Genomic DNA, 13,410 nt, shown 5'->3' with positions numbered 1-13,410 from the left:
CTTTTTTTTTTTTTTTTTTGAGTTAGGACTCCGGCTGAGGACTGCCAGGGGCCGGAGCTGCTGGGAGCGCTCTTCCAGGACGCTGGGTGGTTGCTGTGAGTGGGGAGAGGAGGACCTTTGCCTGAGGTAGCCTGTTCTGTTTTAAAGGCTTGAGAATGTGGGTGCTTTCTACTTTATCTACCTGTGCCAATATCATAACTACTCTGATGGCTTTCACTTTCTGGTTTTGGGACTCAGTCTTTTGGTATCTTAATAAATTTTCTAGTTTATTTCCCCAAATGGCAAACCTGATGTATTTTGTGATGGATAATTATATCAGCATATTTGTAATCTCTATAGGCATTGTGAATATGGCATTGCTGATACAGTAACTTGCTCAAGATTACACGGCCAGTTATTTTGTGTGGGTGCCAAGTATCTGAGGCCAGAACTGATCCCGGGTCTCCCGATGCCGGGGCCGGCACTCTTACTCACTGCGCCACCTGGCCACCCCAATCCTATACCTTCTTTAAAGAGATCAATACCTAGTTTACCAGTCTGCAGTTTCTAAAATCTACCTTTCCATTTTTCCATTCATCATCATTTTTTTTTTTAAGGAGGGCAACTGGGGTTAAGTGACTTGCCCAAAGTCACACAGTTAGTGTGTCAAGTGTCTGAGGCCAAATTTGAACTCAGGTCCTCCTGACTTCAGGGCTGGTGCTCTATTCACTGCGCCATCTAGCTGCCCCTCATCATGATTTTTCAACCAGCAGTGATTCCACAGGCACTCTTACAAATCTATTTCTGAATACCTTAAGATGTATTCATTTGAGTCAAGAGACTTGAACTCATTTAACTCAGCTTGATGCTTTTAAAAATTATCTATTTCTCTATCTTTGCTTTCAAATTCATCTTAATGATATATTCTTTCTAGTCTGAATATCTTTTTCCTCCATGGAGAAAGAGGAACTAAATTTGGAGTTGACATTAAACCATCTTCCCCAAAGGGGGGCAGGCTGCATCACTTGTCCTTTGTCTCAGTGCAAACACAGCTCCACGGCATTCCCGACTCACTCTGTCCCTTCATTCCTTTTTTGTTGTCTTTGGCATTTTGGCAAATCCCAGCTCATTCTGGGGGCTTTAGCCTTGCTTTCCAATACTCTTGGTACAAATACACGTCACTCTTTTAGGTTTGTTCTTCAGTGTCACTCCTTTATACTTGCTCTTGTCACCTGGTAAAGTAGAAAATGACCGATACTGTCTAAGAAGAGACCCGAATTCTAGTCTCCCCGTCTCCCTGGGTAGTTCCATGACCTAATCTTGCTGGGCATCAGTTTTCTTATTTGTAATAAGGGAGGGGTTGAACCAGATAATATCCTTCTAGGTATAAAATTCTTTGATTGTATCACCATCTGCCCGTCTTTTAGGCTTAAACAATATTTTTTTCTCCCCTGCCAAACAGCATATTTCTAAGCAAAACTCAAACAAAATATAATGTAGTTATTTGATGGTGCTAAATCTAATTTAGTTAAAGTGCTTTTTGAAAGACGATCTTTCTTAAGGCACCTCTATCATAGGACCACTGGCTTAAAGCTGAATAGGACCTCCCCCCAACCCCCTGCTTTTTTTTTTTTTGTTTGTTTAAGAGAATTCCTTTTATGTTCATAAATTTCAAGGTCAAATAGTATTAAATCAGAATTGTATAGCACTTTCAAGATTAAAAAGCATTCCCCTTTTTGTAGCACTTTACTGTTTGTAAAGTGCTTTGTCTCAGTTGACCAAGTGAGGTAGACAGTGTGTTCTTATCCTCCTTTTACGGGGATGGATAAAAAAAGGTCTTCTGACTTTTGGTCAGGGCTCTTTCCAATATAGCACAGTCCGTAAATAAATGCAGTATCTAATGTAGTGTCTCTAGGAGCGTTATGCTGATAATACTTTCCAAATTGGCATAATTTGCTAGTTACCAAGCCCCTGCTTTAATTCTAGTGCCTTTCCCCTGTTCACGTCCTTCCATTTGCCCCGTTTTCACAAAGATGTTTGCACGCTGTCTCTCCAGCTAGACTGTAAGCTCCCTGAGGTCAGGGAGTTTGCCTTTCTTGGTACTCCCAGGAATGAGCACATTGCCTGGCACAAAGTAGATATTTAATAAATGTTTATTGACTGACTAATTGACAGACTCGAAGAGTAGAGAATACAAGAAATAGTATCATTTCCGGCTGTGGGGACAGGAGCGGAATCTGGAGGAACGGGAAGAAAAAACACAGCATTTCACAGGAAAAGAAAATTTACTTGTCTTTTGGCCCAAGAGAAAGCCGATGCTAAACATAGCCAAACAATATAATGGCGACAATGCGTGCAGATTCAGAACTGAGTTTATTTTCTAAAAGCCTAATGGAGTAACCCTTGTTCCCATAGCCTGGAATCTTTCAAGTCCTACCTTGTCCTGTGATGGCTGATTTGGACAATAGAGATGATGGGAGGACCTGAGTCCCAGAGAATGTGGATGTTTTTACCTTGTGGTCCAGGGGCCGGTATCTTAGGGCCACTAATCTCCAGAGTCTTTTGAAAATGGCGCTCATTTTTTGCCTGCATCTGCTCCTCGTTGTTTTTCCCAGGGGGTTCCTGAGTGTCCGAGCTTTCGACTTTGGGTTTCTTTAAACGTTTGACCTGGAATGTGATCTGAGAAGGGAAAACAAGGAAAAATGAGATTGAGGGTTCAGGGTCTTGTGGGTGGTGGACACCTAACTCCACTGAAAGCAGAATGCTCAGACAGAAAAGCAAGGCCTCTGAAACCTGAATAACTGTCTACTGTTTACTTCACAAAGAATGCTAAAGAGAAAATACTCAATCAAATGAGCAAAAGCTTTCGAAATCTTTCAGAATCAAATAGATCCCTCAAAAGGAGATCTCAGCAACAGCCCGAGCAGAACAAAGATGAAGATATCTAGTTATCTATAATCTTCATGAAAGTTAACCCAAGCCTCAATTTCATTTATTTACTTTAAATAGAAAATGTCCTCTGATCCCTCCTGGTGGGCTGGAGGTGCCCCTGGATTTCCAAAGGCAATGCCAACAGAGTCCTACGGCCTTCAACAAAATGATGTCCAAGACAACAGGGAAAGGCTCAGAAGGCGTTATCAAGGACAGAGCTGTCCCTGACCTTGTGACACAGAACCATCCCTGCCTGGCCATTTGGTGTACTCTGCTTAAGAACTCAGTAAGCTTTCAACAAAGCCAGATGTACTAGATTTTCCTAGGGACATATAATCCTGAGAACACAAATAGTTACAAGGGAAAAACCACACAGGGAATCAGTCTCCAGAGGTGTGCTACTCTGCCAGAGGGGGTCTTTGCTCTTTTTTCCCCCCCTAATGCTTACAGGCAGTCTCAAAGTGAGAGGTTAATTCTCTCCTTTAAGGATCCTGGGAGGAGCTGTCTTCGTGCTCCCACAGCTCAAATGTCCTGCCTCCCTGAGTGAGACAACACATTTTCCTGACCTCGCATGTCTCATTTTTACTCATCATTGAAAGCTAAGAAGATGATATAAGATGTGTACTATGAGACACCAAGTGATTCCTGAAGAGAGAACATGACATCTTGAATATTATTCTATTTCAAACACAAGGAAGCCACCCCACAGTGGAAACCTCTAGCTCTACATACCATCACCCCCAAACGAGACCTGGTCTCGGACGTTAGAAGCCCTACTTGGCTGCTTCTTACCCACTCTGTCTCATCGTCATCATCATCTCCACAGTCACCAAAGCAGGAAGAGCTGGCTACTCCATCCTGAAGACCTTTCTTCAGGACACGAATCCCCTGCAAGTCCATTCGTCGCCCTTTGACCTCTAGTGCCCCTTCAAAGGCTTCGAGAGGCCACGCATTTTCAAATTCATCCACCAGAGCCAACATCTCTTCTGACATCTGGGCATCACTCAAACTCTCCAACCCATCAGAGCCATTGCTTTCTGCAACCACTGTACCTGAAACCCAAGGGTCGGAAGATTATTACCCAGCTGGACCTGATGTCGGTAACATATCTCTGTAACATTCACCCACTGGTAGGTGGCTGGAGAAGAGATGGGCCACCCCAGAGCTTCTGGTTCTGCTGGGGCCTGCTGGATTACTCATGAATACCAGGTTACATTACGCTGGTATGATGTGCCACAGGCAGCAGTTCTGATTAGTCTAGGGCAGGGGGTTAGAGTCCGGAGCAAAGCAGGCCAAGGTCATGAGCTTGATTCCTGTGTGGGCTCTTTAGTTTGTCCTGTCCTACAGCCACAGTACAAAACACCAACCTTGGTCAGCCTTTTTGCAAACACATGCTGTTAGTTAGAATGTCTTGGGGAGGGGGAGGGAGGAGAAATGGAGTAGGGGGGTAGAGGGAGAGGGAGAGACAGAGGAGAAAGACACAGAGAGAGAGAGAGGGTAAGAGAGAGACAGAGACAGAGAGAGAGAGACAGAGAGGGTAAGAGAGAGAGAAGGTGAGAGAGAGAGGGAAAGAGAGAGAGGAGAGAGACAGAGAAAGAGAGAGGGAAAGAGACAGAGGAGAGAGACAGAGAGAGAGGGTAAGAGAGAGAGACAGAGAGAGAGAGACAGAGAGAGAGAGAGAGAGAGACAGAGAGAGAGAGAGAGAGACAGAGAGAGAGACAGAGAGAGAGAGAGAGAGACAGAGAGAAAGAGAGAGAGAGAGAGAGAGACAGAGAGGAGAATGTATCACTTCAAAGGCATCCTAACAGAATGGGGAAAAAAAAAACACTTCGAACCTTACTAATGGGAGATTAGAAGCATCCTACTCAGTTCCAAGTGTGAGCAGGTCAATTAGTAAGATATGTGAACAATGTTCTTAATGAAGCATGGCTTACAGTACCTCCTCCAGCTCCATCTTGCTTTTGACTGGTGACAATGGCCAACCTCGTATTTGTAAAGCCTTTCCAGGTTTAACTTTTCATATGTTGACAGGTTGTGTTCCACTAAATGGTGAGCTCCTGGAGGGCTGGGACTCTGCATGATAGTCCTCTGCACACTCATAACACCTAGCTTAGTGCCTTCCAGAGTAGGGGCCAGAAAAAAACATTTCTTTTCTGTTTTATTTACTTTAAATAGAAAAACTGTCCTCTGATCCCTGCTGGTGGGATGGAGGTGCCCCTGGGTTTCCAAAGACAATGCCAGCACAGTTCCAGCCCTGGCAAGCTCCACTCGTAACCACAGCCAGAACGACAGTCCAGGGAGGCAGGGCTGGTGCCATGGATGAAGGGCCAGGTCCAGAGCCACGAACACCTGGGTTCTAGCACTGTCTCTGCTGCCTGATGCAAGCTCCTTAACCTCCTGGTGCTCTGAGCAACCCTCTGTGGCTACGACTGGTAGAGAATGGGCCGACCTGCACTGCTGGAGGGAGTTTCTTCCTCTGGGAGCTCTCCACGTCGGTGAAGCCCCAGGTCCCAACCAGATTCCCTCTCTCCTTAATAACAGCTGGCATTCATGGGACACAGAAAGCCTCACAAAATACTTTCCTCACGCTTTCCCATCTGATCTCCACATCCCCAGGAGGCAGGTGCTGTTATAATCCCTGTTTGACTGAGCCAAGGCTCAGAGGGGCTTCAGTGATTTCCCCAAAGTCACAAATCACAGTGAGATCTGAATCTAGGTTTTCCTAACTCCAAACCTAGTCCTGTATCTGGTGGACCATGAGACAGCAGGTCCTACCAAGGTGGAGAGGCTTCTAGCATCAGCTTGGTAAGGGAGGGAATTAACATGTATCGAGGGCCTACTATGTGCTATGAACTGTGCTATGTGCTTTAGAAATACCTCAGACCGGTAACAGGCTGTATATTTTCTCTAAGGAACAAAAGTCTGGCCAGGGGGTGGTGAATATTTTCAAGCATGGCAATTCCTGAAGGAAGGATTGTGATGTATGCTTATCGGAGGGGGACTACCTGGAAAGAATACAGCCCCACCACCGCACGGACTTGCTGCTTGCCAGGGCTTGTGTCAGGGAGAGATGGTGCCAGGGCCCTGGGAAGTCAGGATTACTGAAACCTCGCCTCTGACTTTCAGCATTAAGGCCGATGAGCCAGAAGTCTTAAGGACACATCATTTCCATTTAGTTTCTCAGGGAGGTGGGAGCAGGCCGAGGGCTCAGGCCCAGCAACCACTACTGTGCTCTGTGCCTGGCCCTGGGCTCGGTGCCACAGCCAAGTTGGGGAGGGGGAGGTCACCACACAGTCACAACCACTGGTATTGTGGCTTGCTTTCCCTCATAAAAATAATGACCAGCTGGATAGCACTGATACTGCTCTGCTGTGAAGAATCTCATTGAACTAGTTCCAAGAGGTTAAAGCTGTAGTGCAACCCTGCGACACCAGGAGGTTCTCATAGTTAAGGAAGAGAATGATCTTTGAGGGGCTGAAAATTAGACAGCTAAAGGATGTGGTTGAAAACTTTGGCTCTGCCCTTCCCGCCCCAGCCCAGATTAGGGGAAGAGGGGGTCATTTAGGCTTCCAAAGAGCAGGGGATTTCTGGGAACAGATGGATGACTGCTAGGAAGGGGCTGTGTCTGTGTGCTCTCTCTCCCACCCTTTGCCCAGGTCTGGAGAGGCAGTGTAGCAGGGCTTCAGTATTAGGAGACGTGGGGCAGATCCCAGCTCTGCATGGAACTGGAGCCAATGCTCAATCCCTTTAAGCCTCAGAGTATTTTCATTAGCTTTAAAAGAGGGATGGTATTTGCACTACTGAGTAAAGGCTGATTTAACTGAGTAGTAGGGAGACATGGGCAAGGAATGAGCCTCCTGGGGATCTCAAACCACTTGAGCAATCCTGGGGGGGGGGGGTGTGGATGTGCGTGTGAGGAAGCAGCAAGTTTGTCTGCCTTGTTTCCACAAGGCTAGCTAACGCATGCTTGGTGCCTTTGTTCCTTACTCTTTCCGTCCCTCCAGGGACCACACTGATCTGAGCAGGTGCTGTTGGCTAAACTCAGCCCCAGTCTGATCTGACATTGGATGCTGAGATTGGGTCCTTCATTTTCCGTGGAAGGGGGAGAGGGAAGGTCCTAGAAACTATTGGCAGCAACAGTTTCTAAATGAAGAAACTTTACAAATTATGTTTCTCTTCAAAATGGGCTGAGGAGGATAAAACCCTTCAGTTAAGTATCTGGACTACATGGTTTCTAGCTAACACTGTGCTAACTGTTTTGAGAGGCAGCAACTTGTAAATCAGAAAGACGTGGGTTCAGATCCTGCCGCAGACACTTACCAGTTGTGGGACCCTGGGCCTCAGAGACAAGCTCTGAACCGAAGTCCTTCCTTTGACTCCAGAGACAGATGACTATATCACAGATTAGAAGAGGAGTTAGCAAAGAAACAAGATAAGGACAGGTCAGAGAAAGGACATGCACCAAAGTGTAGTTTCATAGAAACCAAATGAGATCACTTTCCAGGAGAGGGGTTGTCAACAATCTATTTTCCCAAAAGGTTGGGGAAGATGAGAACTGATAAAGACCGAAGGATTTGGCAAAGAGGTGATTCTGAGGGAATCCTTGCAGCATGGTTCTCTCGAAGGTTATTGAGAATGACCTGCTTGGCAGACGGGAAGGGGAAGCAGTGGACAAAGCCCACACATTGAGGGAGTCTGGCTACAGAGAGGAGAGAGGGTGGGTGAGAGTTAACAACGGACTAGGGATCAAGGGAAAGTATTTTTTTTAACGACGGGAAAGAACAAAATATGGTGGAAATTAAAAGGAAGGGCTCATGTGATCATAGGTCTGGAGCTGATGGGATTTTAGAGGCCATTTTGTCCGACCACCTCATCTTACACATGAGGAAACCAAGGCCCAGGAAAGTAAAGTGATTTGTCCAAGGTCATGCAGATAGTAAGTAGCAGAACCAAGGAAGAGTGGAAGGGGAAGCAGGGTAGGGAGTGAGAGGGCAGTCTCAGAGAGGATGAGGAAGGATGGAGGCCAGCATACAGATGGAACTGTCAGCTTCAAAGAGAAACCCTTCCTTCTCATACTGGAGGCAAGGATGACTGGGGGATAACCATGCTGAGGTACATACAAAACCCCACATCAGATGATCAGAATCTTTCCCATAGAGAAGAGCTCCATCCCATGTCAAGGGATCTCCATGTTAAATTTGGAATATCCAACATAAGATTCCTATTGTAAGCCCCTCAGCTGCTGCATAACATGGGTTCAGAAATCAATTCTTTCCTTTCCCACCTGATTTATGTAAGTAACTGATCATGGCTGCTAAAAGGTAATTAATGCTGCCAAGCATCCATCCCTAATCTTTGAGGATGATGTCATGAAAAGAAAATAGCACAGTGTCTCCAGCTGCATTTGGATTCCACTGTCAGGGTGAGAGATTCAGGCCTGGAACAAAGATTGATGGTTTTGACTCATGGGTGACAGAACTAGGAAACAAAATGATCTCAAAAGGCCCCAAACAATGGGTCAGACCTAATATGGGAAACGACCAATCAGGAAGCCTTTGTTAAGTGCGTCTGTGCTAGGGGCTGCAGTGGGCACTGAACAGATGTAAAGTGCTGCAGTGGGTTAAAAAACATCAATGTTTACTGGCTGACTGGTTGACAGTTCTACCTCAGTCTTCCATGGTAGGACCCCAGCGGGTATCCTGTGATGAGTTCTTGGTACCGTGTTTTAGGAAGGACACAGAAAAGCTGGAATGGGCACAGAGGAGAGCCACCAGGACAGTGAAGGGCCTTGAGCCTGTGTAATACAGACTAGCTGAAGGAACTGAGGACATTTAGGTTGGAGAAGAGGCAATTTAGTTAAAAGAGAGGGAATGGGGCAGTCAGGTGGGGAAGTGGATAGAACCCTGGCCCTGGAGTCAGGAGGACCTGAGTCCAAATTCAGGCTCAGACACTATTATCAGACTTATTCTGGCCCCAGAAGGTGGGTTGAGACCAATGGAAAATTGGAGAGAGGTGGATTTGTGTTAAAAAATGGAAGGTGTTTCTGGAGAGCTTTCTGTTAGGAAAGGTCTTGTAACTGGAAGCCAAATGACCACTTGTCAGGGATGCTGTAAGCAAAGGCCATGTTCTAGGAAGGAGCTAGATGAGATAACCCTTCTAGAGCACGGAGGTTCTGAAGAAGTCTATGAAATCAGTGGGAATTTATTAACTATGGACAGCTTGCATAGCACCATACTGGGCATGATAGAAGATAAAAAGGAAGGCGAAGACAGGGCCCCTTGTCTAGAGAAAAGGTATTCAATTAAACAAATCTTTATTAGAGGCAGCTGGTGGTGCAGTAGATCGAGCTGTTGGGCTTGGGGTCTGGAAGAACTGGTTTTAAATCCTGCCTCAGACATTTTTTAGCTGTGTGACTCTGGGTAAGTCACTGAACCTGTCTGCCTCAGTTTCCCTATCTGTAAAACAGGGATAAAAATAACACCTGCTGTCTAGGATGGTTGTGAGGATGAAAGGAGATACTTATAAAGCATCTTTCAAACCTTGAAGCCTACAAAAATGCCAGCTTTGGCTATTATTACCTGAAACTCCTAGGGACCAGCTTTAAAAGAAACAGGTACACGTCACAGGATATAAAGCAGGGGTTGGCAAAATGCTAGCCTTGGGACTGTTTCTGTAAGGCCCTGAGCTAAGAATAATTTTTAGAGTTTTAAATATGACAAAACTTTATTTAAAAATGCAAATAAAACTATTCTTAGCTTTGGCTGGGCTGTGTAAAACCAAGTCAAAGCTGCTGTAGTTTGCTGACCCCTGGTGTAGACAGAAATTGTTTGAATTAAGAAGGAGCCATAACAATAATGATAACATTATTATTAGCAACAATAATGTAGAGATGGAGAGTAAGGTTAGTTAAGAGAAGGTTCTCTGGAGGGAGGGAGGGAGGGCGTTAGCCTGGGCTTTGGAAAAGGAGCAGAAGATGAAGAGGCAGAGGAAAGGAGAAAGGTGCTTCATGTGGGGATCTGGTGCCAGGGCCGTGATAGGGGAACAGTGAGGACTGTGTGGAGCTGGATATGTCTGTGGAGTTCAGAATGGACTGGCAGAGAGATCGGGTAAGGGGTAGATGTAACTGTCTGCAGGTATATGTGCATATGCGTGTATATATACTTGTACAAGTATGCATGTGTATCACACACACACACACACACACAATCTAGATTCTTTTCTAATTCACCCCCCTTCTGCACTGCCCCACCCCAAGTGCCTTGTACAAGATGCTGGCATACATTATAATAAGTGCTGACTCACAGGGAGGGGAAGAGATGGCAGGGTACTTTAGAAATATGAAATGACAATCTATCTGCACTTTACAATAATAATACCACATGTTTATTAATCACTTTTATGATTATGAAGTACTTTCTTGATCCTCACACTGACTGAGGAACGCAGTATAAGTGTTATTATCTCTGACAGAGAAGGAGCAGGATATAGTACACAGATTGCCTGGAAGAACTGAGTTCAAGTCCTGCCTCTAATATATCTGAGCTGGTGATCCTTGGGCAAATCTCTTAACTTCACAGTGCTTTAGGCAACTAGATGGTGCCAACCTGTGTTGGCAGAGGGAGCTACCTCTTCCAAGAGTTCACTGGACCAATGCTCCTCAAAGGTAGATCTGCAGACCCCTAAGAGTCCCCGAGACCCTTTAGGGGGTCCTCAAGGTCAAAACTATTTTAACAACGATACTAAGATATTATTTGCTTATTAAGATGTTCTTGTTTGTAACTACGTATCTGTGTGAGGCTGGATTTTCTTTATATACCTAAGCCAAAACAACATATTGTAAGAGACTGAATGCAAAAGTAGATATGAGAATACAGCTGTCTTCTATTAAACCAGACATTAAAGAGATCTGAAAAACAATACCACTATTGCTAAACTGTTTTTTGGTAAATAGCTATTTTTCATGAAAAATATTATGTATGTTAACACTCAATGATTTTATTATTTTAAAAATGAATTAAAGCATATTTTAAAAATATATCAGTTTTAATTTTGACTATGCTAAATATTGGTAGATATAACCTGGATAAACAAAGTGCTTTGGGGGGGCGGTGTAAAGGGGTCCTGAGGGCACAAAGTTTGCGAACCAATGATGTAGCCCAATGAAAAGCCAGATGTAATCCCAATCTCCATCCTTCAGTGGTTGTAGGAGGCTGTAACATATCACCACCAGGTGGCGTATAGGACATCATTAATGGAGACGTAGACTAGAAAAGGAGACCGTCCAGTGGGTATAGAAGGTGAAGGACAACAGTAGATATCCTTGTGTCGTAATGATGGACACAGAAAAAGAATTAGTGGAGGGCCTTCAGTTCATTGTCAGAGAACCCCTCCCTCCGTGAAGAGTTTACACAGACAAGAATCACACAGGATGAGAACGCGTAGGCATGGGGGGAACCATGAGCCATGGTTCACCAGAAGAGAGACTGTCCATGTCCGTATCATAAATCCATCATGGTATCCCAATTTTGGAAATGAAGAGACTGAAGCTCAGAACGATTAAATGTCTTACCTAAGGTCACAAGGTGAACAAATACCAATGTTGGGAGTCGAACCCAGGACTTTTGACTCTAGGTTTAATGTTTTTTCAATTAAACCACATTTTGTAAAATAAACAAGCTTTATAAACACCTACTCTGTGCCAGGCACCATGTTAAGTGTTTTACTATCATTATGAGGACCCCCATCTTACAGTTGAGAAAGCTAAGGCACAGAAAGGTTATAAGTGACTTGCCCAGGGTCACACACCCAGTAAATGTCTGAGGCAGGTTTTGGATTCCAGAATTTCTGATTCGAGGCTCAGCATTCTATCCAATCTAAAGCCTGAAAAGTCAGGTGCAAACAGGATTTTTGTTCGGCTGCATCATATTTTTAGAGTACCAAGGGAGTTTTGAATTCTCTTTTTAAGGTGAAAAATAATTTCCCACAGGGAATAAATCATGCCCTAATTCATCTGGCTTTTATATAGGAAGGCTTTTTCTTAGAATGAGGCACATCTCTTGCAGTGAAATCATCACAAACCTCTGCTTCTGAATCCTCATTATGTTCTATTTGAGTGGGTCCTTTAAATGTCAGGTTTGCTGGAAAGGGCCACAGACCCTCCAAAAGAAGGCAGCTTGAGGTAAAGGGCAGGCAGGAAGAGCTGCAGATTTGGACACTAATGAATGCTTAATGAGGAAATTTAAGCACCGTATGCAAATTTCAGGCTATAGATCAAAAAAGTGTGTGTGGGGGTGCTAGGGGAGTTGCAGGGAAAGTTGGAAGCAAATTTGTCATATGGCCAAAAGCAAAAATGACTGTGAGCCCGAGAGAGTGGTGCTTTGTTTTGTTTTTAATGGGGGTACCTCCATTTTTGCACTGTATGTATAATTTCTCTGTGTCACTGATTCTTCACGTACTGTGTTCCCTCTAAACTGGCTGTTCCCTGCTGTGCAGGCCTCTGTCCCATACCTGGAAGGCTCTCCCTTCTCACCTGAGCCTGTGGGAACCCCTGCTCTCCTCTCTCCCAAGAGTCACTTCCTTCAAAAGGCATTTCCTGATTTCCAAGGCTGTAGGGGATAGAAGCCTGCCTCCCCCACCTTCCTCCTCTGGGAATTACTTTGTTGTTTTTTTTTTTTTTTTATAGGATCATAGGACTTTAGATTTCAAGGTACAAGGAATCTTGGAGATCTCTGAGTTTGACTCCACTAAATATAGAGATGGAGAGACCTAGAACCCGGAAAGGTAGTGGCTTGCCAAAGATCACTGTAGGAAGAGGCTTTAGAACTGGGATTCAAACCCATCTGTGTCTGTGACACGTCCCCTGCAGAAGGATGGCAGCCTCTTGGAAGCTGAGAAAGCTTTGATTTTTGTCTCTGTGTCTCCAATCCAAGCACAATGCCTGGCCGGTACTGGAGGCTTACTCAAAGCTGGTGAATTGAATTGCTGAACTAACCTAAGTTTTTATGTGACCTCAAGTAAGAAATGCAACAGGTGGAGAACTGGTGACTTTGAAAGCCGTTTTTTCTCCAAGAAGCTGCGAGCAGATGGTTAGAGTTCACGTGCTTGGAGCTAAAGCTTATGTGTCAGAAAGCCCACAAGGGCTTTTGATGCCAAACTGCTCTTAAGCCCCCAAACAGCAGACCCACAACCCATGAACATGCTTCGGAAAAGCTGGAAGGACGGAGGGCCAGGGGGTGGGTGGGGAGGTGTTTGTGAAGAGGGGACGTAAGAGCTAGGATTCGATTACCATTCAAAACAATTAAAGATTAGTGAGAAAAGTGTTTAACGGCACCTAGATACTTGGATTTAAGAAAAATTGCTTCGTAATCTTTAATTTATTATTCTTAAGTGCTTAAAGCATAGCTGCTTTAGCTGGGTTTTAGTTTTTCCTAGCAAGAGCATAAGGGGCAGAAATGCATGTTATTCTGTTTGCCTCTCTTAGTCACATGTAGGGAAAGTCTA

The 13,410-nt window shown here is 44.7% G+C and overlaps 1 protein-coding gene across 5 annotated transcripts in view; it reads right to left on the bottom strand.

Annotated features, from left to right (window-relative positions):
• Positions 1-13,410, bottom strand: part of TTC17 (tetratricopeptide repeat domain 17) — a 123,990-nt gene that overhangs the window by 19,998 nt on the left and 90,582 nt on the right. For all 5 annotated transcript variants that reach the window (XM_069091453.1, XM_069091456.1, XM_069091457.1 and 2 more), the window contains 2 exons: positions 3,703-3,962; positions 2,493-2,658 (listed from right to left, as the gene is read on the bottom strand). In XM_069091453.1, coding sequence (XP_068947554.1) covers positions 2,493-2,658; positions 3,703-3,962 — 426 coding nt within the window. The remainder of the gene's footprint in view (positions 1-2,492; positions 2,659-3,702; positions 3,963-13,410) is intronic.

Source organism: Petaurus breviceps, unplaced genomic scaffold (genome assembly GCF_028583685.1).
Source record: "Petaurus breviceps papuanus isolate PSGF00001 unplaced genomic scaffold, PetGlider_PUasm1.0 188, whole genome shotgun sequence".
In the NCBI taxonomy this organism is placed as follows: domain Eukaryota; kingdom Metazoa; phylum Chordata; class Mammalia; order Diprotodontia; family Petauridae; genus Petaurus; species Petaurus breviceps.
Note: the sequence above shows the minus strand (reverse complement) of the source record. Positions and strands in the feature narration are given on the sequence as shown.